This window comes from Heteronotia binoei, chromosome 4 (assembly GCF_032191835.1).
Source record: "Heteronotia binoei isolate CCM8104 ecotype False Entrance Well chromosome 4, APGP_CSIRO_Hbin_v1, whole genome shotgun sequence".
Taxonomy (NCBI): Eukaryota; Metazoa; Chordata; class Lepidosauria; order Squamata; family Gekkonidae; genus Heteronotia; species Heteronotia binoei.
In genome coordinates this window covers 103,261,120-103,286,698 of record NC_083226.1, presented here as the reverse complement: position 1 = coordinate 103,286,698, position 25,579 = coordinate 103,261,120, and the positions used below count along the sequence as shown (strand labels likewise).

At 38.6% G+C, this 25,579-nt stretch overlaps 1 protein-coding gene across 6 annotated transcripts in view; it reads left to right on the top strand.

Moving 5' to 3' along the window:
• The window catches only part of APC (APC regulator of WNT signaling pathway), a 113,057-nt gene extending 88,627 nt beyond the window's left edge, over positions 1–24,430 (top strand). For all 6 annotated transcript variants that reach the window (XM_060235601.1, XM_060235604.1, XM_060235602.1 and 3 more), the window contains 8 exons: positions 3,402–3,497; positions 7,840–8,218; positions 8,814–8,909; positions 12,627–12,766; positions 14,435–14,512; positions 14,641–14,757; positions 15,065–15,279; positions 16,981–24,430. In XM_060235601.1, coding sequence (XP_060091584.1) covers positions 3,402–3,497; positions 7,840–8,218; positions 8,814–8,909; positions 12,627–12,766; positions 14,435–14,512; positions 14,641–14,757; positions 15,065–15,279; positions 16,981–23,545 — 7,686 coding nt within the window. In that variant the 3' untranslated portion in view covers positions 23,546–24,430. The remainder of the gene's footprint in view (positions 1–3,401; positions 3,498–7,839; positions 8,219–8,813; positions 8,910–12,626; positions 12,767–14,434; positions 14,513–14,640; positions 14,758–15,064; positions 15,280–16,980) is intronic.
• The last annotated feature ends 1,149 nt before the right edge of the window (positions 24,431–25,579 follow it).

The window sequence follows — 25,579 nt, the reverse complement described above, 5'->3', positions numbered from 1 at the left end:
ACTTTTCCTTTTCTGCACAACTGCATTGTTGTTCATACTCAGTGCTCTGTTGAAATTTGGATATTTCTCAATTGAAATTTACTTTTTTTTTTACAAGAAAAAAGTTCTGCAGTACGTTCATGGAAAATAATATTGAATCAGATATAATGGCATACGAGACAAGAATGAAGATAAATATACATATGCACTGTGATGGGAGGGAGCCCTTATCAGAGCAGTCAACCATTTTACTACATTTTGATGCTGTTGTTGGAAAAAAAAGGAAGGAAAGGTCCCCTGTGCGAGCACCAGTCGTTTCCGACTGGCGTGACGTTGCTTTCACAACATTTTCATGGCAGACTTTTTACGGGGTGGTTTGCCATTGTCTTCCCCAGTCTTTTACACTTTCCCCCCAGCAAGCTGGGTACTCATTTTACTGACCTCAGAAGGATGGAAGGCTGAGTCAACTCATTTTGCATAATTGCATAATTGTGTTTAATACATTGTTTTCTTCTTCAGTTTGAATTGCTGGCTTGCATTTCTTCATATATAGAGCAGCCCTATATACAGGGAGGTTATTGTGTCAAATATATATCAATCTTCTGTTACTTCTTCTCTGTGCACATATGCATTCTGATGCTCTTAAACACTGAATGTATGTTCAAAATATTTATAGTAGGCAGAACATAAATCTTCAAATCTGAGGCATAGAAACTAAAATTCACATTCGGTTTTGAAACATCTGGAATAAACAGTGTAGTGATTTGTTGTTCATTCAGAATCAGTAATGCCTATAGCAGAAAAGTGATTCAGGAGTATTAAAAATAAAAAGAGTTGTTCCTGAATAGACAGTGCCTGAAAAGCATCTACCATTGGACAAGCATTCAGGTTGCAGACTGCATCACTGGGTGTCTCTTCCACTTCCCCAGCAGCTGGGCAAACAAGTCACAAATTGCTCCTTCCTTCCCTCCCTCCCTCCTTCCCTCCCTCCCTATAAACTTAATTTTCTCGTTCTGAAAAATGCACACTGTGGCCGTTTCCTACATGGCTCTTTCTGTCTTGTGACATCAGATGGCAGAAAGAGTGCCATAAACACTTTTCATAGTCTTGCCCTGGGTTTTCTTGGCTAGGGAAGTGCAGTTCTGTACATTTATGTCTCTTCTCCTTTAGTCTTTAGTGTTAAGACCAGAGACATGAGGGGCAACTTTTATAGCACATCACTGTCATATCCTGTCATTTTATATGGCTGCCGCCAAACTGTTTCCTAGCAGAGGTGGAGTATGCAGTTCTAGCAGCTGTGCAGGTGTTCATTCTTCCACTATTAGATGTGAGTTTCTCTAATTCAGGTACAGTAGGTAGTAGGAATGTAAAAGGCATACCAGAGGATTGTGATGTCAAGAAGAAGACGACGATGATATTGGATTTATATCCTGCCCTCCACTCCAAAGAGTCTCAGAGCGGCTCACAATCTCCTTTATCTTCCTCCCCCACAACAGACACCCTGTGAGGTGGGTGGGGCTGAGAGGGCTCTCACAGCAGCTGCCCTTTCAAGGACAACCTCTGCCAGAGCTATGGCTGACCCAAGGCCATTCCAGCAGGTGCAAGTGGAGCAGTGGGGAATCAAACCCAGTTCTCCCAGATAAGAGTCCGCACACTTAACCACTACACCAAACTGGCTCTCCTCAGAATAGAGCTTACTTAGATTCTGGAAATTAAGCGTTTTTGAAGTTCACTTGTAAAAGCTTTTGTCCTGACTGTCTTTCCAGGAGAAGAGGATTGGAAGAGGATGCTTTCAGTGTATTAGGCAGTTCAGTATTAGCCAGGTGGAAGGAGAATAAAACTTTCACTCTACTTGGAAGCTAGGCAGCCTCCCTCATTTATATTTGTACCATCTCGTAGCCAGAGATTCTTACAATATGTTGAGATTCGCAGTAATAGCTTGAGAATGTTTACATGTAGAATTCTTTAGAAGTGCACTGGTGAATGAAAAGTGGAAGATGGCACGTTTTTTATTATTTGGTATAGTTAATATTCTTCTGACAAATGGAAAGGCTGACAACAAGCAAAATCTGGGTTGTGGGATTCGTGATGATTCACCTGTAGGATAGCCATACAAGAGGCAGTGGGAGCCTTCAGATGCTGTAAACCAGATGTAATAAACAGTCTTTAGAATGAGCTGTTAGAGTAGCTGCACCCAAATCCCCTAGCACCAGAGAAAGGGCTTTCTCTGTTATGGCCCCTACATGGTGGAATCAGCTGCCGGAAGAGGTGAGGGCCCTGCGGGACCTTGTTCAGTTCCGCAGGGCCTGTAAGACGACCCTCTTCCGGCTAGCCTATACTTAGCTTGAGAATTTTATTGTAACTTGCTGGATTCCTTTTATATATAGCTGAAATATTTATGTGTATTAATAACTAGGGTTTTATCTGTTTTATCTGTTTTATCTGTTTTAAATATGGATCCCTTTATATGTGTAATTTTGATGGATCTACTATTGGAAGCCGCCCTGAGCCACTTGTGGGAAGGGCGGGATATAAATCTTAAATAAATAAATAAATAAATAGCATGGGTCAAATACTGAAGGCTTCTGTAGTAATGTCTGGTTCAGACAAACCAAACTGTTTTGTACTTCTGCCTACTAGCGTGGATTCCAAACTACTGTTCAATTCTAGACAGGAGCACAAATTACAAACTTTGGAGGAAGGGCAGGATAAATATTAAAGCTGCAGGGAAGGGATTAGAGGCATGTAAACTTGAAGGGTTTAAATAAAAAATCCTTTTGGCAAGCAACCCTACAAACATCACAATTGGACATATAGTTTCACTGGGAACACATGCGTTGGATACATTGCTACACTCAACACTTGTAGGACGAAAGAGCATCAACATTGAAGTTATGCGTAGGAATATCACTTGGGTAGGCTGAAGAAGAAACATGCCATCAGGCTAAGAGTCTTTGCTGATGGGCACACACGACATTATCACACGAAACCTTTCTTCCAGAGTGGAACATCTCTTTCCTTTTTCACTTCACCTATGTACGGTTTTCTTTGTATCTTTAACAGTAGTATTGGTAGACAGCCTTGTTGGTCTGAAGCGATAGAACAAAGTTTGAGTCCAGTGTCACCTTTAAGACCAACAAAGTTTAATTCTGGCTACAAGTTTTTGTGTGCACTGGTCTCAGATTTTGTTCTAGAAATATTGGTAGGAATTTCTTAATGGCAAAAGGTGACTCATAGCTTTCTTCCATAATCCAGTAGTTAATATGGCTTTTATTTTATTGTGTTGCTTTGTCATCTTAGTTTAATCATAACTTGCAGATTGTTTTAAATATTGTAATAGTAAATATAACGGAGCTGTAAAATTCTGAAAATTCTGAAATGAAAATAATATTGAGTTAAACCATTTTGTCACTAACTTGTAGGGTCCAGTGGCTCGAGTGGACCATGAAACATCCAGTGTTATGAGTTCTAACAGTTACTCTGTCCCTCGAAGACTGACAAGTCACCTAGGTACAAAGGTAACCTAAAATTGCTGCAGATTGTTAACGGTATCTCCTTATTGCTTCATGGAATTGTAAGTTTCAATATTCTGAATTTGCTGTATTAAGAGTTAGACTTTAAAATAGCCATTTAATTCATAGCCTTTATACTTCAACTGGAAGAATGTAAAGTGAGACTCACTGGAATTCTAAATTTTACAGCACAGTAGGGTGAGGATTGCTATGGCAATTGAAATGATGATCCCCAGACAACAGTCTGCCAATTGCTAACACCTAAAATATATATTTTGGAATTTTTCTTCCTAGGGCTAATGTAGGCAGAATATTTTCAGTGGCTAAATGCTTGTGATTGAATGATAAGATTACATAGTCCTTCTCACTCTCTGGAATGCAAATTCAGCACCACCACTAGACCTAACTGTTATCAGCCAAAGGTGGCCTTAAGAAGTCATCTTCCTTAACCACAGGCTCTGGCATAAGAAAGTCAAAGTTAGGCATATAATGGAACAAAACAGCTGGCTGGCCACCCAAGAAAGCTCCTTTAAACAGTGTGAAGTGCTTCAAAATGCACATAGTGCTTCAAAGAAATAACACAGTCCAGTAGCAGTTCCTTAACCACTGTTGAACAATTGGCAGTGTTAACTTTGCAGTGTCTCTCATAGGGTATAAAAATAGTCATTGTGATGCAATTTTGAATTTATGAAATGTGTGCCTCTGACTTGGTCCATTGGAGGCACTTGACATTCTAAAAATGTTTCTCATATTCTAAAAATATTTGTCTGCTAATAATCATAGAACAGAAGTCTTGGTAGAATTCTACCTTTGGAGAGTTTTGAAGTAGAATTTTGACCATTGAATTCATGTTCTTAATATCAGTGAACTATTTTTGAAGCAAGAGCAATACAGCTATAAGCATATATTTTTGAAAAGAAGATTAGCACTTCTCCCTGATTTGCTAATGTTGCATTTGTAAGTAATTATTTATAATGGAAGCTTTCAAGTATTAGAATTCACATGCAGTCTGAAGTGTTAGTCTGCAGATAATGTTTGACTTTCATTCTTTGGTGCCAAAGCAATAAGATCAGGCCAAAGAGTCCCACTGTTGAAGCCATACTAGAATAGGTGTGAAAGCAGCCAAAGTAATAATTTTCCAAAGCATTTTTGCAAAAAGGTAAGGGAAGAGAGTCTGTTGCATACTCCAGGAAAAAGATCGCACTTTAGCATTGCAAGTTGTCTGGGGTTTTTTTAAATCATGTTACCGCTTAATATTAAATTTATGCTTATTAGCAAAATAACTTGTGTCTCAGTGCTAATTCCCCTTTAAATTTCTGAGCTGTGGGAGCAGCCTGCTCCATGGGGTTTAGCTGTTTAAGGGGGCTTTCTTTGGCAGCCATGCCCTTTTAAACTGCTGAGCCATGGGGGGCAGCTTGCTCCCTGCAGCTCAGTTGGTTAGATCAGAAACAACTGAACCACAGGAGCAGCCTACTCCCATGGCTCAACTGTTTAGAGTTCAAAACAACCGAGTTACTGAGCAGGCTGCCCCTGCAACTTAGCTGTTTTGAGCAAGAACCCAGTTTGGTTTGTATGCAAGCCAACTGCTTTTGTGGGGTTAATGGTTCAGTTTTTGGTTCATCCATGAACTGAACTTCATTTTTGTGGTTCATACCAATCCCTGTTTATGACTACATACAAGTATGTTAAAGATCCTTTCCATGCTTAGTACTGGTTACATTAATTTTTATCTAGCTTTATACATACAATACTTTTTTAATCTTAATCTGGGGGACACTGTGGTTTGAGTCCTATATAATGGTTTGAGATCTATCCAGTAGGTCAATCTCAGAAGGTGGTGTTAGGAGATTCTTTCTTGTCTCGTGGCCTGTGAGGTTCTGCGGTTCTACTTTTCATTGCCACCTAATTCTGAGGATGCTGTTGATGTTTCAAACCAGTGCTTGGAGTCAATAAGAGGCTGGATGAGGTTGAGCAAATTGAAACTTAATCATGACAGAGGTTCTCTAGGTTATATTTAAGGCAGACCTCAGGCTTGAACCTGGGATTGAACCTGGGACCTGCTTACCAAGCAGATGTTCTGCCACTGAGCCACCACCAAGAGTGTTCAGAAACTGCAGCTAGTAAAGAATACTTTGACTAAACTTCTGGTCGGGCCCAGCTATTGGGAGCTTGTAATCCAATCCTACAGCAACTATAGTGAAGGAGATGAAGGAGAGACTGGATTTATACCCCTCCATTCACTTGGAGTCACAGAGCAGTTTACATTCTCTCCCTTCCTCTCCCCACAACAGACACGCTGTGAAGGAGCTGGGGGCTGAGAGAGCTCTTTTGAGAGCTGCTCTTTCAAGAACTGTGACTGACCTCAGATCACGCACCAGGTGCATGTGGAGGAGTGAGGAATCAAACCCAGTTCTTCCAGATTTACAGTCCACACATTTAACCACTACACCAAACTGACTCTCACTGGATAGTGATCCACTCTTGAGCCCAATTCAAGGTGTTGTTTTTGATCTTTAAAGCCTTACATGGCTTGGATCTGGGGTATCTGAAGGACCATTTTCTTCCAAATGTCCTCCCTAGGAATTAAGATCACAGGAAGAGGCCCTTCTGTCAATCAAAGATGCTCATCTGGTGGATACAGAAGGGATGACCTTTTCAGTAGCAGCCCCATGATTATGGAACAGCTTCCTTGATGAGGCTCACCTGGCTTCCTTTCTTTTGATTTTTAGGAGGCAGTTGAAGATGGATTTATTTAGGACTTGTCTGTATTTGATTAATTATATTTTTATGGATTTTATTCTAGGTATTTTATTTACATTGTAAGCTGCCTTGAGTTCTCTAAGGTGGAAAAGCAGCTAATAAATGTTTTAAATAACAAGCTGGAAAAGAAAAACTGTGTTGGAACCAAACCTAAGAGTACAAAGTATGTGGATCCAATAGTCATTGATATTGATTACACTTAAAATTCTGAGCTCTAACAAGGCACTATTTCAGAAAACATTATTTAACGCAGATACAATTCAACAAGTATAGAAATATTTCAGTTCAGTGAGTGAGGCTGGATGTTCTTCGTTTACTATACTGATTTTTGAGCTCTTTATGCTTCTAATGAATTTGTTATGCTGACAGGGTATGTTGAAATCTGTTTGAATTTGAAAAATATTATGTTTGGTGTAGTGGTTAAGTGTGCAGACTCTTACCTGGGAGAACCGGGTTTGATTCCCCACTCCTCCACTTACAGCTGCTGGAATGGCCTTGGGTTAGCCATTGCTATCGCAGGAGTTGTCCTTGAAAGGGCAGCTGCTGTGAGAGCCCTCTCAGCCTCACCCACCTCACAGGGTGTCTGTTGTGGGGGGAGAAGATATAGGAGATTGTAAGTCACTCTGAGAGAAGGGTGGGGTATAAATCTACAATAGTCTTCTATGTATTGAAATGGGTGAAGATCTGGCACCTCATTGTTGAATTGCTGAATTGGAATTTTGCAGTTCTTTACCTGTTGGATTGTGACATTATTGACTGGATTGAAGTTTCACATTCATCAGACCTGGATGGAGTTCCACACTAGTTGAATTATAATAAGGGTCATGATTACTGACCTTGGGGAAAGCTCTACACTGCTTAAAGGACAATGATTAGGCATTGATAATGTTTGATAAAGGTATCCATTCATTTATGGGGACTGAATGTGGATAATGTCCAAAAAATGTGGTTCTTAAACATTTCTATATGTATTGAATTGGATCTGCATTAAATCTGAAGTTTCGTGTACTGATGGCTTAATTATTAGACCTCAGATTTTAAGCACAGTTCTTGCTATTATATCAATAACTATTGGATCGACGTACTTTATACTCTTGTTTACTGTTTATTGGGCTTTGCATTCATTTAACCTAGACCGGCCACCTAACATAGTAATCATTTAAAATGTCTCAACAAATGTGTTCTATGCCACCATTATAAAGATACTCTGATTGTTCCAAGATATATTTGGGTGTGAGCATATTTAATTGCAGCAGCAATTAAGAAACTTCCACAAACAACTTTAAAAGTATTATTAATATAGATGTATATACATCTGCGATAGATGGTTGGCTCGATCACCACAGCCTTTTTACATCGATATACTCTTAGCCTTAAAAATGGTGAAGATCTTGAACTCTCCTAATTTATTTCTTGCGTTGTTTTAGTGTTACAAATTAATGACCATTTAAGAACCCAGTATGTCTCAGAATTATTAAAAGTGGTACCAAAATATTCCTAATGCCATGTGCTTTACATATCCTCAGTTACATTTGATTTTTAAAAATAATGTAGTAACAAATTTAAACACCATTCATTCTTTCCACAGGTGGAAATGGTGTATTCATTGTTATCAATGCTGGGTACTCATGATAAAGATGATATGTCACGAACTTTGCTAGCAATGTCAAGCTCGCAAGACAGTTGCATAGCCATGCGCCAGTCTGGATGTCTTCCCCTCCTCATCCAACTTCTACATGGCAACGACAAAGACTCTGTTTTGTTGGGAAACTCCCGGGGCAGTAAGGAGGCCCGTGCCAGGGCCAGTGCAGCGCTACATAATATCATTCATTCACAACCCGATGATAAAAGAGGCAGGCGAGAAATACGTGTCCTCCATCTTCTAGAGCAAATCCGAGCTTATTGTGAAACATGTTGGGAATGGCAGGAAGCACATGATCAAGGCATGGACCAGGACAAAAACCCAAGTATGTTAGTGATCCTTAAAGTGCTACAGATAGATTGCAAAAGCTGTATGAAATATTATTGATATGATTTTGTATTTTATTTAATCTTCAAAGGAACAAAATAAGTTATATAAAGTGTGTGACCTAAATGCATTTTTAGCATTTCATACAACAAACCATCAATTAATGTGATATGTATGGAAATAATCTAAAGTATGCATGTGTTGGTACAATTTTTGAGTAAAATAATAGTTTCCCACTAGGTTAGCCTACCAAGTACTAGTTTCTGGGCAGGAAGATCTTTTGGATGATATATTTGCTATGTCTATCTAATTAAGTGCAGTCTAAGAATCTTGTTTTACCAATTAGGTCTTAGGTTTTCTGCCAGCAATGAGAACCAGAGCAGTTTTCAGACAATACAGTGAAAATTACATCCACAAGTTGTACTCCTGCACCTCCCAATAGCAGAAACGTATTGTAGGACAGAAGCCAATGTGTGTAGTAGTTAGAATGGTTTTTTACATTTCTGTCATAAGTTATCCAAGAGTTTTAAAGGCTGACTTCTAAATGTACCTAAGTAATCCAAATGAACAATAATCTTCTTGTTGTGACCCAGTGCCAGCTCCAGTTGATCATCAGATTTGCCCTGCAGTTTGTGTCCTAATGAAGCTTTCATTTGATGAAGAGCACAGGCATGCAATGAATGAACTTGGTAAGACCAAAATGGATTACATTGCAAATTGCCCCTCTTACTTTTTCTCTCTTGGTTCATAGAGTTGCTAGAAGTTTTGTGTCTCATAGCTGGAATCAATTAAATTGCTGTAAAGTATAATGAAGCAGTCACTTGTCATGTTTGACTTTGTGTTTGGATGAAGTGGCCCGATAGCCTCATTTTCTAAGAGTCAAAAACATATGTAAGTGTCAAAAATGGTGTAGATGTTTGAAAATTTCTTGACTATACTTTCTCTTATTCATTTATTTATACCCAGCTTTTTTTCCCAGTGAGGATCATAAGAAACTTGTGCTAGCCCTTTCTCCATTTTTATCTTTCACAAATACTGGTACGGAAGTCACTGCTGTAGCCTATGTCTACTGTGTGGGGGTTTTTAGTTTCATGAACACAGAACTTGAATGTGTTTTTAAAAACTAAATATTTGACAGCTGCACATATAATACAAGATGTATAAAAAATACAGTCTAAAAGAATTGATCAAAATTAATTTTTGAATATTACTAATACAGTGTGGAAAATAGTGTACAGTGTGGAAAATACATTCTGGACACATTAATTTATTGTAAATAAGTCTGTTGGAATCTTTAACAGATTTCTTTATTGTGATACGAGTTTTTATATCAGATACATGAAGTGGACCCTATAATTCTGTTTTAATTTAAACAAACTGGTGAATATCATACATTTCCCTGAAAACATGCACAATCTGAAAGTTTTTTGGAGGAACTGTCATCAAAAACTTAAGCATCCTGGTCCTCCTGAGACCAATTCCTTCCTTGCATTGGAAAACAGTAGGGATGCTTTTTAAAAGTATATTAAAACTTTTCTATAATATGGAAATTGTGGGGCACTGAATTTTCATGGAAAGGCAGAAAGCTGAAAAGGCAGTTCAGAGGTGTCAAACTCATTTGTTACACGGGCTGAATCTGACATAAATGCCACTTTGTTGGGCTAAAGCTTTTTGTGCCATAAATGTAATGCCAGGTACCAGAGATAAATACTTTATAAAAGATACAGGCAAACCTAATGATTTTATTTTTTTACTCAAAATACAAACATGCTTTAAACATTAACACTTACAGTATTTCCTTTAAGTAGCTCCCTGGTACCCACCCTCCCATTTCCACTGCCTGTTACTCATTAGCACAGGAACAGTATTATACAGGGACATAATTAACAGCCTCTGTCATCTGGCAATAAAGGTAATCAGTTGCTTGCAAGCCAAATAAGAGCTGCGGATGGGCTATATGTTTTACACCCATGGTAAGAGCACCCCAGCTCAACCTGTTGCATAGAAAATGGAAGAGAGAGAAGAACTAGACAGTGATACTTGAAGGACGACAGCTTCCACACCAAACTGGTACTCTAGAATAGTGCTCATGAGAGTTTTGGTAGCAGTACTTTAAAATATTGGCCAGAGAATTGGTGGGCTAGATACTGTGTCAAAAGTGCCATATTTAGAATTGGGCCTTTTTGCCCATTTTTAATATATCACGGCTAATCATTTGTCTTGTATTTTGCTCTGGTTGAGAAACTGGAGCAGAAAGTCCAAGTTCATAATGAAGATCACTTTATGTAGATTAGTTTCCCTTTAATACAGTGCAGGGCTCTTTTTCTAGCAGGAGCTCCTCTGCATATTAGGCCACATACCCCTGATGTAGCCAATCCTCCTGGAGCTTACAGTAGGCCTTGTACTAAGAGCCCTCTAAGCTCTTGGAGGATTGGCTACATCAGGGGTATGTGGCCTAATATGCAGAGGAGCTCCTGCTAGAAAAAGAGCCCTGATACAGTCTAACAGTCAGATGATATTTGCATTTGCAATTTTAATGGTATGAGGTAGAATTCCCCCTCACCTGCTGCCTTTTTAGTGCTTAATGGTTTCAATGATTAATGGTAATAATAGTTTTCAAAAGGTATTAATGTTAGTGAATTGTACAAGTTCATAAGAATTACTTCTGATTATTCTAGGTTAGTTAAAAAAGTATGATGGTTACCAATATGTTAATTCCTCATATGTTGGTGGGAAGTGCCATCAAATTGCATCACGGGGTTTTCAGGGCAAGAGAAGAACAGAGGTGAGTTTGCCATTCTCTGCCTCTGCATAGCAAATCCTGGCTTTCCTTGGTAGTCTCCAATCCAAATTCAAACTAGGACCAACCCTACTTTGTTTTCAAGATCTGATGAGATTGGGCTAGCTTGGGCCCATCCCATAATTTCCCATCCCAATTCATATTTTGATTCTGAGCTGAATTCTTTGCTCTTTACTTCAGGACATATATTGACATTTGCCTCTTGGCCTGAGGCTGCATAATTATATATATGCCGTGCTACCTAGAAAAAAAAAACTAGTGGCAATATTACATATATGTGATTATTTTATTTGAGATCTGTTTGTTCACGAAGATGTTGTCTTTGGATATTTCTGACTACCAGTAATCCAAGGCTGCAAACCAAACAACATATGCTGTGGTTAGACCCATTGAGCTCAGTGGGACTTACTTGAAAATAAACATGCTTTGGATTGCACTGTGACAGCCAAAAGTAACATTTCTAGCTTCCAATGGTGATCAGACACCACATTAGTCAAGCTTGAAGGTACTCTTCCTGGGGGAATAGTGCAAAGGAAAAATATGGCAGCTTTGAATACTTGGAGTATATTTTATCATAAACTGGAAGATGCAAGGTGTCACGGGATTACTTGTGTACATCTCAATGTACCTTCAGTAACCCAAACCCAAAGAATTTTCAGAAGGCTAATACATACACACTAATAAGTTTCAAAACCATATAGATAAACTTTATTAGTCTCTAAGCTTCTCTGAACCAGAAGCTTAAACACACACACACACAAAAGCAAAGCAATAGATAGCATTAGTACATTTGCTCATACAGTTATATAGTTAAAATTCAGTCCTATAGTCAAGCATAGTTCTATAGTTAAGCACAGTTCTATAGTTAAGCACAGTTCTATAGTCAACACCCTATTAGACTAATACCCGGTTAGTCTACATTTTCTCCTTTAATATCTAAGTCCCAAGACCCATTTGTTTGGCATGACCAGCATAGAGACAGTGTCCTGTTTGTTAATTTCAGGGTTTGTTAATTTCAGGGCTTAACCAGCATAGAGGTCCCCTGCCTTTCATGCAGTCAGCAGCTTCTGCTCAAAAACTCAGGGTTTTTAAAGAGTTTCCATCAGAAAACTTTATCACTTATCTCTGTTTCTTTGTCATCTTATCATATACATCGTTAGTCTCCAGCTGCATCTTGCAGATGGCGAGTATCTTGCTTCCTGCACATACCATATAAAGCTTTTTCTGTCCTGAGACAGCTTTCAACTTTCACCTACTTCCACTACTGACCTAAATTCTCAGCCTAAGCTGTTAGCTGTTAGCGATATGAATGCATAATAGTGCTGAAAAGCTTTGACCTCTGGTTGCCAGTTTCATAAAGAGGGCCAACCCAAAGGAAATCCTGCCACACAAGGTATGTAGATATGAAGTTTTATTCAACTTGGAACATATTGCTCAGTTTTCTTTCTAGAATTCTTACTTCTATTTCTTGATAATGCCTTTTGTTCTTTGAGACCAGTTCTAAATAAACTTAAAAAGTTTTGTAATTATTCACTTAAATCACCTCTGGCATTTTGGGGGAGAAATATTAGTTTAAAAATAGTTACTTCAAATGCTTCTTCTATAGGTGGTTTACAGGCCATTGCAGAATTACTGCAGGTGGATTGTGAAATGTATGGACTCACTAATGACCACTATAGTGTAACATTAAGACGATATGCTGGAATGGCTCTTACAAATTTAACTTTTGGAGATGTAGCCAATAAGGTAGGCTTATTTTGTTTTTAATATTAAGAATTGGAAATTTATAATTTTGCTTGCTTGTATTAACTTTAGACTGAAGTGATAGATATAGTATAGATACAGTATAGCAAAAAGCTTTGAGAGCCAGTTTGGTGTAGTGGTTAAGTGTGCGGACTCTTATCTGGGAGAACCGGGTTTGATTCCCACTCCTCCACTTGCACCTGCTGGAATGGCCTTGGGTTAGCCATAGCTATCGCAAAGGCTGTCCTTGAAAGGGCAGCTGCTGTGAGAGCCCTCTCAGCCCCACCCACCTCACAGGGTGTCTGTTGTGGGGGGAGAAGACATAGGAGATTGTAAGCCGCTCTGAGTCTCTGATTCAGGGAGAAGGGCGGGGTATAAATCTGCAATTCTTCTTCTTCTTCTTCTTAATGCATTCTGTACAATAGGGATGACACAGACCTGAACCTGAGCCAAAGTTCGGTCCAAACTTTGGCCGGTTTGTGAACCCTGGACTGAGGTTCTGCTCAGTTTGGGTGTTGCCCCCCCCATGCACATGCGTTGCTTCCGGACAGCATCAGGTACTGCCCCTGTCATGCCTGTATCATTTGGAAGTGATGTGTGTGCATTGCCTGACATGCTTGCATCACTTCCAGGTTTTTATTTTATTTATTTATTTATTTGATATTTATATCCCGCCTTTCCCGCCAGGTGGCTCAGGGCAGCTTACAACATATAAAAACTGACATAAAAATATAAAATTATGCATAAAAATTAGACATTCCATAATTTACATAATTAAAATCTAAACATTCACATAGTTATGTACTTAAAACATTCAAGACATACGGCGGTCTTGCAACTACACTCAGTTTCAAGTTTCAATGTTTCAGGTAATGCAGGTGCATTAGGTTCAGCACCTGATGCTACCCAGAAATGACATGTGCATTCTGGAGGGGAGGGGGATGCATTTGCATCATTTCCAGAAGACACAGGCATGACAAGGGTGGTGCCAATGTATCACTAGGGGGACCCTGAACCAGTTCTGTTCGGACAGGCTTTGCTTTGGCATTTGGTGCAGGGATGCTTTCCCAGTTCCATCCCTACTGTACAACAATAAAAGGTATGTCTGCTATAAAAGCATGAAATTGATATCTAAGCTTCAGTTCCATTCTTCAATTTAAAGTAGGAATTTAGTCTGTTAGCTTTGGTTTTTTATTTTTTTACAAAGCATACTGTTATTCTTGGTAATTATGAGGATTGATTTGTGGTAGTTTAAATTATGCTTGCTAAAATTGACTTTCTAAAAAGTCTTGCCAGTTTCTTTAATCTCCTTATGTCATTTAAATTAACAAATTCTGTACTATAGCTACACTTTTAATTTTACATACATTTATCAAATAGTGAAAGTTTATTGGAGAGTGGAAGTTTAGTTAATTTTTTTGGTAGAGGTTGCATATATAGAATAAAAGGGCATATTTCAGTTATATTGCCTGTTCTGGAAATCTAAAAATGATCACAAATAACTCAATCCGCTGTTGTTCTGCTTTATTCCATTTCCTTATTGTATAATATATATGAGTATATGTTACGATTTTTGATTGAAAATAAAAAAGATTGCTCATGGAAATTAACATTTAACTTCCTGTCATAAAGGTTTCTAAATCATGCTCATCTTTCTTTTCTTTTAAATAGGCTACATTATGTTCTATGAAGGGTTGCATGAGAGCTCTTGTAGCCCAGCTAAAATCAGACAGTGAAGATTTACAGCAGGTAAATGTTACTTATTAGTAGGATATCTACTCATTTGTATTTTTCCCATTTGCTGCTTCCCATTAACTTAAACCAATTTTCCCTAATCAGACTTCTTTCTATCTGGTCTTCCTTCATTAATCTTGTAGGTGATTGCAAGCGTGTTAAGGAATTTGTCTTGGCGAGCAGATGTGAACAGTAAGAAGACTCTACGTGAGGTTGGAAGTGTGAAAGCATTGATGGAGTGTGCTTTGGAAGTTAAAAAGGTGCATCTTGAAAGGCATATTTTGTAGTGTCTTTATTTTTCTGTATCTTTGTATATAGAAAAAAATTCTGTTTACTAACAGAATAATGTACTTTCCAATTCATACTGTATTAGTCTGTTTCTATTTTATAGTAGTCAAGAGTTTTCAACAACCCCATTTCATTTTCAGAATAGGCAACTGTCAACAGAGCTGTTACAAGTTTACTAGTGAAATAAAAATAATTTTGTTCATTGTTATCGCTTAAAAAAGCCTGATCCTTTTCTTACCCGGGGATTCTAATTCAGTGTTGTCCTTGCTTTCTCTGCAGGAATCCACCCTAAAAAGTGTATTGAGTGCCTTATGGAATTTATCAGCACATTGCACTGAGAATAAAGCTGACATATGTGCTGTAGATGGTGCTCTTGCCTTTTTAGTTGGCACTTTGACTTACCGAAGCCAAACAAATACTTTAGCCATCATTGAAAGTGGAGGAGGAATACTGCGTAATGTTTCCAGCTTGATTGCTACAAATGAGGACCACAGGTAAGCTCCTTAGGTACATGTTCAGTAAACCTTATGCAAATTGTATGCAAATTAGAATAATAGAGTTGGAAGGTACCTCATCCATCCCCTGCACAATGCAGGAAATTCACAATACCTCCCCCACGCACATACATCTCCAATGACCCCTGCTCCATACCCCAAAGTAAAGATAGTGATCATATCACCTCTCAGTCGTGTCTTCTCCAGGCTAAACATACCCAGCTCCTTCAACCATTCCTCATAGAACTTGGTCTCCTGGCCCCTCATCATCTTCGTTGCCCTCCTCTGGACACATTTCAGCTTGTCTATAACCTTCTTAAATTGTGGTGCCCAAAACTAAACACAATACTCTAGGTGAGATCTAACAAGAGCAGAATAAAATGATACCATCACTTCACATGATCTGGATACTATAATTCTGTTGATACAAAATTGAATTTGCCTTTTTAGCCACTGCTTCACACTGCTGACTTAAGTTCAGTGTACAGTCCAGCAAGACCCCTAGATCCTTTTTGCACATACTACTGCCAAGACAAGTCTGCCCCATCATATAATGATGCACTGGATTTTTCCTACCTAAATGCAGAACTTTACATTTATCCCTGTTAAAATTCATTTTGTTCACTTTAGCCCAGTTTTCCAACCTTGATAGTTAGGCTAATAATATAATCAGTGTTAAGATTTTGAAGAATCAAGTTATCTTTGTGCCATTGCATTGCTGTGTTTTAAAGAGTACTGCTCTTTTAAAGAGTACTACTCAAATCATTGAAGACTGAGAATTGTCTGTGGAAGGTGTTGGCTCAGATCAAGCATACATGGTTCAGTTAAACCAATAAAGGTTATTGTGATTAGGCCAGTCCACAAAGTATGTGTTGGATCCAGTGATAATTTCTGCTAACAGGAAGGATTTCCATCAGCAATGCAGAACTTCTTGCCTCCCCTCCCCAACCCGAGCACAATGCTGCTCCTGGAATATAGGAAACCCCCTGAAACATCATTGGGGATCATGTCTGTGACAGAAGGAGGAGTTGTTGAATGATACCCAGTTAGTGGATGCAACTCAATGATTAGTTAAAATGCATCAAACAAGAATCTGAAGCCATGGTTTGAAGTTGGATCATAAATCACAAATTAATCTTCTGTGTGTTTTAATAATGTGCAAGTGCAAACTTCCTTCCTTGTTTCTTAATTCTTCACCAGAGTACCAGCCAGATCTCTATAGAGATCATGGATGAAAGAGTGGAAGGTTTGATTGATATAAAATAGGTCATAGTTGGGAACAGTGTTCCCTCTAAGCTGAGTTAGTGTGAGCTAGCTCAGTTTTTTTAGGCTCCGGCTCACACATTTTTTGTCTTAGCTCAAGAATAATGGCCCCAGACCACACTACTTTGTGCAGTAGTTCACAACTTTAATGGCAGTAGCTCACAAAGTAGAATTTTTGCTCCCAAAACTCCCTGGCTTAGAGGGAGAATATGTTGGGAATCATCTGAATCAAGCCAAAGTGAAATAGCATTTTCAAAATCACTATTTGTATGGAGATACTGTCACATCTTTGGAACGCTGGATTGTAAATTGATTAACAACTCTTACATATTATATGGGGTAATATTATCACCAAAATACAATGGTGGTACATTTGAGGTGTTTAAAAATCTAGTTAAAAGTGATACTTAATTTGTTATGTTCACATTTTAATTCCAGGCAAATTCTGAGAGAGAACAGCTGCTTGCAGACTCTGCTACATCACTTGAAGTCTCACAGCTTAACAATAGTCAGCAATGCATGTGGAACCTTGTGGAACCTTTCTGCACGGAATGCAAAGGACCAGGAAGCATTATGGGACATGGGAGCAGTTAGCATGCTCAAAAATCTCATACATTCAAAGCACAAGATGATAGCCATGGGCAGTGCTGCAGCTCTAAGGAACCTAATGGCAAACAGGCCTGCAAAATATAAAGATGCTAACATCATGTCTCCAGGTTCAAGCTTGCCATCTCTTCACGTTAGGAAACAGAAAGCACTAGAAGCAGAGTTAGATGCCCAACATTTATCTGAGACTTTTGACAATATTGATAATTTAAGTCCCAAAACATCTCATCGTAATAAGCAAAGACATAAACAAAATCTATACAGTGAATATGTTTTGGATGCTAATCGACATGATGATGGAGGTTGCAGGTCAGAAAATTTTAATGCGGGTAACATTACTGTGCTTTCACCATATTTAAATACTACTGTGTTGCCTGGCTCTTCTTCCTCAAGCAGAGGAAATACAGAGAGTTCTCGATCTGAAAAGGACCGGAGCTTGGATAGAGATCGTGCAATGGGATTAAACAGCTATCATTCAGCAACAGAAAATTCTGGGAACTCTTCTAAACGAATAGGACTGCAGATCTCTACTGCTACTGCCCAGATTTCCAAAGTAATGGAAGAAGTAAGTATGCATATTACACAGGATGAGAGAAGCGGTGGTTCTGTAGCTGAAATGCACTGTTTGTCAGAAGACAGGAATGCATTAAGGAGGACATCTACTGCCCATTCTCATACAAATGCTTATAACTTTCCTAAGTCTGAAAACAGGACCTGTCCTGTGCCTTATGCAAAAGTGGAGTACAAGAGAGCTTCTAATGATAGTTTAAACAGTGTCAGCAGCAGTGATGGCTATGGTAAAAGAGGACAGATGAAGCCTATTGAATCTTATTCTGAAGATGATGAAAGTAAATTTTGTAGTTATGGACAGTATCCAGCTGATTTAGCCCATAAAATACACAGTGCTAACCATATGGATGACAATGATGGAGAGCTGGACACTCCAATAAATTATAGCCTAAAATATTCTGATGAGCAGTTGAATTCTGGAAGACAGAGCCCATCACAAAATGAAAGGTGGGCAAGACCCAAACATGTAATAGAAGAGGAAATAAAACAGAATGAGCAAAGACAGTCCAGAAGTCAAAGTGGAGTTTTCCCTGTATACACTGAAAGTGGTGATGATGAACACATAAGTTACCAATCATCTTTTGGTCAGCAAGAGTGTGTTTCACCTTTCAGATCAAGAGAATCCAACAGTACAGAACAGAACAGAGTAAGCTGCAGACATGGGATAAATCAAAAGGTGAACCAGTCCTTATGCCAAGTTGATGATTATGAGGATGACAAGCCAACCAACTATAGTGAACGTTATTCTGAGGAGGAACAACATGAGGAAGAAGATCATCCAACTAACTACAGCATAAAATACAATGAAGAGGAGCATCATGTTGATCAGCCAATTGATTATAGTCTCAAATACTCAACAGATGTTCCTCCCTCTGCACAGAAACCATCTTTTTCAAAGAGCCCAGCAATACAGAACACTAAAACAGATCATATTTCTTCAGCCACTGGGAATATGACAACTTCAGCTGGCCCAAAGAGACATAACCAGCTGCATCCAAATTCAGCTCAGAATAGAACTAATCACAGTCAGAAGCCTGCTTCTTGCAAAGCACCTTCCATCAACCAGGAAACAATACAAACCTATTGTGTTGAAGATACTCCAATATGTTTTTCTAGATGTAGTTCTCTGTCATCTTTGTCATCAGCTGAGGATGAAACGGGACGTGATCAAGCCACACGTGTAGCAGACGGTGATAACTCTATGAAGATGGTGGGAATGAAAGAAAATAATGGGAGCTTGTCTGCAGCTACTACAGTAAATGAGACAACATCAGCATCTCAGCACATCAGAACAAAATCAAATAGACTTCAGGCTTCTAATCTATCCCCTTCTGACTCTGCTAGGCATAAAGCTGTTGAGTTTTCTTCAGGCGCCAAATCTCCTTCAAAAAGTGGGGCTCAGACTCCTAAGAGTCCACCGGAGCATTATGTGCAAGAAACTCCTCTCATGTTTAGCAGGTGTACCTCTGTAAGTTCCTTAGATAGTTTTGAGAGTCGTTCAATTGCTAGTTCTGTTCAGAGTGAGCCTTGCAGTGGGATGGTAAGTGGTATTATAAGTCCAAGTGACCTTCCAGATAGTCCAGGACAAACAATGCCACCAAGCAGAAGCAAAACTCCACCCCCTGCACAAACAACACATGCAAAGAGAGAAGTAACCAAAAGTAAAGTGCCCAGCGCTGAAAAGAGAGAATCTGGGCCAAGGCAAACAGTTGTTAGTACAGCTGTTCAAAGAGTGCAAGTGTTACAGGATGCAGATACTTTGTTACATTTTGCTACAGAAAGCACACCTGATGGGTTTTCTTGTTCATCAAGCTTAAGTGCTTTGAGTCTTGATGAGCCTTTTATACAGAAAGATGTAGAGCTAAAAATAATGCCCCCTGTACATGAAGATGATCCTGGGAATGATGGAGAACTTGAACAGTCAAATGATACAAAGATTGATCAAGATAAGGCAACAGAGAAGACCATAGAACCTGAAAAAGATATACTGGATGATTCTGATGATGATGATGATATTGAAATACTGGAAGAATGCATTATTTCTGCTATGCCAACAAAATCTTCACGTAAAGCCAAAAAACCTTCTCAGGTAACTGCTTCAAAAATACCTCCACCTGTAGCCAGGAAACCAAGCCAGCTGCCAGTGTATAAACTTCTTCCTTCTCAAAGCAGATTACATTCTCAAAAGCATGTAAGCTTAACACATGGAGATGATATGCCACGTGTATATTGTGTTGAGGGAACACCAATAAATTTCTCAACAGCCACATCTCTGAGTGATCTTACAATAGAATCACCACCAAATGAATTGGCTAATACTGATAATGCTGGCACAGGGATGGAATCCACTGAGTTTGAAAAAAGAGATACCATTCCTACAGAAGGCAGAAATACTGATGATAAGCATAGAGGGAAAAATCCAACTGGGTCTGTTGTTGGGCTGGATGATGAGAAAACAGAAGAAGGTGATGACATTCTTGCAGAGTGTATTAATTCTGCTATGCCAAAAGGGAAAAGTCACAAGCCATTCAGAGTGAGAAAAATAATGGATCAAATTCAACAAGCATCTACATCCTCATCCATAAGTAATAAAAATCAACTAGAAGTCGAGAAGAAGAAACCAACTTCACCAGTAAAGCCCATGCCCCAAAGCAATGAGTATAGAGCACGTTTACGAAAAACCACAGAGTCAAAAAATAATTTTAATAATGAAAGGACCCACACAGACAACAAAGAAACAAAGAAACAAAACCTTAAAAATAGCTCAAGGGACTATAATGATAAACTTCCAAATAATGAAGAGCGTTCAAGAGGAAGCTTTTCATTTGATTCTCCCCATCACTACACTCCAATTGAGGGAACTCCATATTGTTTTTCACGAAATGATTCCTTGAGTTCTCTGGACTTTGATGATGATGTAGATCTTTCAAGGGAGAAGGCAGAACTGAGAAAGGGGAAAGAAAGTGAACTTAAATCTAACACCAATACAGAGCACATTTCAAACCAGCAGTCAAGCAGTAGAACACAAACTTGCCAAAAACATGCTCCAACAGGGCGAAATCAATCTAAAGCTCTGGTTCAAAAACATACCCCTTTCCCTCAGTCACCCAAAGATATTACAGATAGAGCTGCAGCTACAGATGAGAAAATGCAAAATTTTGCAATAGAAAATACTCCTGTTTGTTTTTCTCGTAATTCATCTTTGAGTTCTCTTAGTGATATTGATCAAGAAAATAACAACAACAAAGAACGTGAGCCCATAGAACAAATGGAACCATCTGATGTACAGGTAGAATCAAACAGACCACAAACATCTGGCTATGCCCCTAAATCATTTCATGTTGAAGATACTCCTGTATGTTTTTCAAGAAACAGTTCTCTCAGTTCACTTAGTATTGATTCTGAAGATGATCTTTTGCAGGAATGTATTAGTTCTGCCATGCCTAAAAAGAAAAGGCCTTCAAGGTCAAGGGGGGACACTGAAAAAGGTAGCTGTAGAAACATGGGAGGCATTTTAGCAGAAGACTTGACACTGGACTTGAAAGACATACAAAGGCCTGATTCGGAGCATGGTTTCTCACCTGATTCAGAGAATTTTGATTGGAAAGCTATTCAAGAAGGTGCAAATTCTATAGTTAGCAGTTTACACCAGGCAGCTGCTGCAGCATCACTGTCTAGACAAGCCTCGTCCGATTCTGATTCAATCCTTTCATTAAAATCTGGAATTTCCTTAGGGTCACCCTTTCATCTTACACCTGATCAAGAAGAAAAACCTTTTACTAGCAATAAGGGTCCAAGAATTATTAAACCTGGAGAGAAAAGTACATTGGAATCCAAGAAAGTAGAATCTGAAAATAAGGGTATCAAAGGAGGAAAGAAAGTATACAAAAGTATGATTACAGGTAAAGCTCGTTCCAATTCAGAACTTACAAGTAATTTAAAACAGCCACTTCAAACAAACATGCCCTCAATCTCCCGAGGTAGGACAATGATTCATATTCCAGGAGTTAGAAATAGTTCTTCTAGTACAAGTCCTGTTTCTAAAAAAGGACCACAACTAAAGAGTGCAGCCTCCAAAAGTCCTAATGAAAGCCAGAGTTCTCCCAGAGTAATGAAGCCACCTGTGAAATCTGAGCCAAGCCCTGTATCCAAACAGCCATCACAACAAGGTGGAGCAAGTAAAGGACCTTCTCGGTCAGGATCTAGAGATTCTACACCCTCTAGGCCACAACAGCAACCATTATCCAGACCTCTACAGTCTCCTGGCCGAAATTCAATTTCACCTGGCAGAAATGGCATTAGTCCTCCTAATAAATTCTCCCAGCTGCCAAGAACGTCATCTCCAAGTACAGCTTCTACCAAGTCTTCAGGTTCAGGGAGAATGGCATACACATCACCAGGCAGGCAAATGAGTCAACAAACCATAGCAAAGCAAACAGGGTTGCCCAAAAGTACCAGCGGTATTCCCAGAAGTGAGTCTGCCTCAAAAGGATTAAATCAAATTTCTGGTGTTAGTGGATCTAACAAAAAAGCTGAATTGTCTAGAATGTCATCAACCAAATCCAGTGGGAGTGAATCAGACAGATCAGAGAGGCCTGTTTTAGTGCGCCAGTCAACTTTTATTAAAGAAACTCCAAGTCCCACTCTAAGAAGGAAACTAGAGGAGTCTGCTTCATTTGAATCTTTGTCTCCTTCTAGACCAGACTCCCCCACACAATCCCACACACAGACCCCAGTTTTAAGTCCTTCACTTTCTGATATGTCTTTGTCTACTCATTCAACAATCCAAATGGGTGGCTGGCGAAAGTTACCTCCTAACCTGAGTCCTTCTTTGGAATACAGTGATGGAAGACCTACAAAACGCCATGACATATCTCGGTCTCATTCTGAGAGTCCTTCAAGACTGCCAATTAACAGATCTGGGACATGGAAGCGTGAGCACAGTAAACATTCCTCATCACTTCCTCGTGTAAGCACTTGGCGAAGGACTGGAAGTTCTTCCTCAATTCTCTCAGCTTCTTCTGAATCCAGTGAAAAGGCAAAAAGTGAGGATGAAAAGCAACATATAAGCTCTTTTTCTGGACTCAAGCAGTCTAAAGAGAGTCAAGCACCAGCAAAAGGTACTTGGAGAAAGATAAAGGAAAATGAAATTCCTCAGATAATGACTAGTCCTCCTCAGAATATCTCAGCATGTGCCACCAATGGTGCTGATTCAAAAGTTTTAATTTACCAAATGGCACCTGCTGTGTCTAAAACAGAGGATGTGTGGGTGAGGATTGAGGACTGCCCTATTAATAATCCTAGATCTGGAAAATCTCCCACAGGAAACACTCCCCCCATTATTGACAGCGTTTCTGAAAAAGGGAACATGAATAGTAAAGAATCAAAAGATCTTAATGGAAAGCAAAATACAGGAAATGGAAATGTCCCTATTTGTACCATAGGTTTAGAAAACCACCTAAACTCATTCATTCAAACGGATTGTCCAGACAGGAAAGGAACTGAAACAAAACCTGTGCTAGGCAATCCTATCCCTGCTCCAGAGGCTAGTGAAGGCATCATTAATGAACGTACACCATTCAGCTCCAGCAGCTCAAGCAAACACAGTTCACCCAGTGGAGCCGTTGCAGCAAGAGTGACTCCTTTCAACTATAATCCAAGCCCCAGAAAAAGCAGTGCAGATAATGGTTCTACACGACCATCACAGATACCAACACCAGTCAATAATAGCACAAAAAAACGAGATTCAAAGACTGAAAATGCAGATTCAAGTGGTGCTCAGAGTCCTAAGCGCCATTCCGGATCCTACTTGGTGACTTCTGTTTAACTAAAAATGTTGATATATTATGGTATATGTGAAATTTTTAAATGGAACTATACAAGATGGTGTGTTTTTTTTATTTTGTAAATAAGGTTGATTCTTGTAGAGGGTCCTTGTTCTGGAAGCCATATTTGATATTCTTTGTCTTCACTGGTAATGCTTTTGGGGGATTCTCGATTGATAGGTTAGCAATAAAATTGCTAAAGTGATTATATTTGTACAGTATGTTTTACATATATTTAATTAACATCCCATATCTTTAATTGTTTTGGAGGAGGTATTCAGGAAAGATGAACAACAGATTAAAAAAAGAATCCTATAACTGTCTCTCATTTTTAGATTTGCAAAATAACTAAAACTACATCAGGGAGAAATTGGTATTATTTATGCAAAAAAAAAATACTCTGTTTTAGTATTTGTGAAGCCACCTAACCTTATTATTAATCATGTGGCTGTGAAATTCACAGTAATATGGTTTCTGCTGAACAAGCCTGTTTTTTCTGCATGGATAGAACTGATTATTCATTTTCTGAAAAAAAAAATGTTTAACATTTCTGTGGTCACATAATATGCATAGATAGTTATGGTGTAATGATCTACCTTTTGTTTGTGCTCTGGAAAAGAAAGGAAATCTGTGTATGTGTAAACCTTGAACAAAATTATTTTACCTGAACTAGATTTTATCTGACAGTAGGTAGGATTTTTGCTATGCTGTAACTTGATGTATATTCTGGTATTTGAGGTGAGATGGCTGCTCTTTTATTAATGAGACATGGGTAAAGGTCTCAACAGAAACTAATGAACATTTCAGAATAAATTATTGCCGTATGTTAATTTTGTTGTGTGTTACTTTTGCAATACTTATTAAATCAATGTTTAATTTTGGTATTTGGAACAATTTTCTCTGTATGATATATAATGCACTTATTCTAAAGGGTTTTCTGGAACAATCCACACTTCATCAAAATGACTGGAAACATTCCCATGGTTTCTCAGGATTGCATCCACTGCTTGTACAGTCACACTGGTTCTCTCTCAGTTCATAGTAGCTGTTAGTATACACATTAAACAGCTGCAACATTCAGGTAGAACACTGGAGTGTGCAGTTGAGGTTTTTTAGTTGATATCAGGTATAGACAGGCTAAAAGAAGTACTTCCATGGTTTTTATATCTGGACAACCTGGAATGCTAATCTAGGTTGCATATGTATACAAATAAGATTTTTTTACAGTTGTAAAAAGCTGGGAAAGTATACAGTTAGAAATTTAAGTGCATTTTCCTTTTGTATTTTTTAATTTTAGCAACACTACCAACTAATGTACTAAATTTAAGTGTCTTAGAAAAAAATAAGATTTATACATTAAACTGCTATGAACTTTGTATTCACATATGCTTTGACTTAAGAGACCTTCATTAAACTGTTTAAAGTGGAAGTATTCTTACAAATTTAAGTGCCTCTATACAAATATAGCAACATGTGTGTGCATGTGGTTAATTAAAACAGTAGTGAGCAAGTGTATACCTCAGACAGGCTTCTATTTTTACAATCATGCATGCCATTGTTTGGTAGCAGGGTTCAGAATCTGCTTATGAATATCTTCATAAACATATACCAGCATAGTTGACAACGCAGGATAGCGCTTCTTGTGTGGCAAACAGCCACACCAAGTGTTCTCAGTAATTTCATTTTTCAGTGCAAATGTTAAATTTTATATCAACATACAGTTTATAAGACAACATGCCTTTTCAGACAATTCAGTATATTGGTTCTCCTTGCCCCTTAATTAACTACTTAATCAAACAATGCACACTGTAGAGATGGGCTGGTGAGAATGCTTTGAAATGCCAGCACCAAGAGGAGCTGAGTTCTTTATCCCTAGGAATCATTCCTGAAAGTACCTATTTAATTAAGATAATAAGCTGCTTTTAAGAAACTTAGATGCTGAGTGTCTTATAAGCAGCTAGTTCTTCCTATTTCATATTCTCCATCCCACAAGGCAGTGGGTTGTATCCAAAGGCCCTATTTTACACACACAGGGA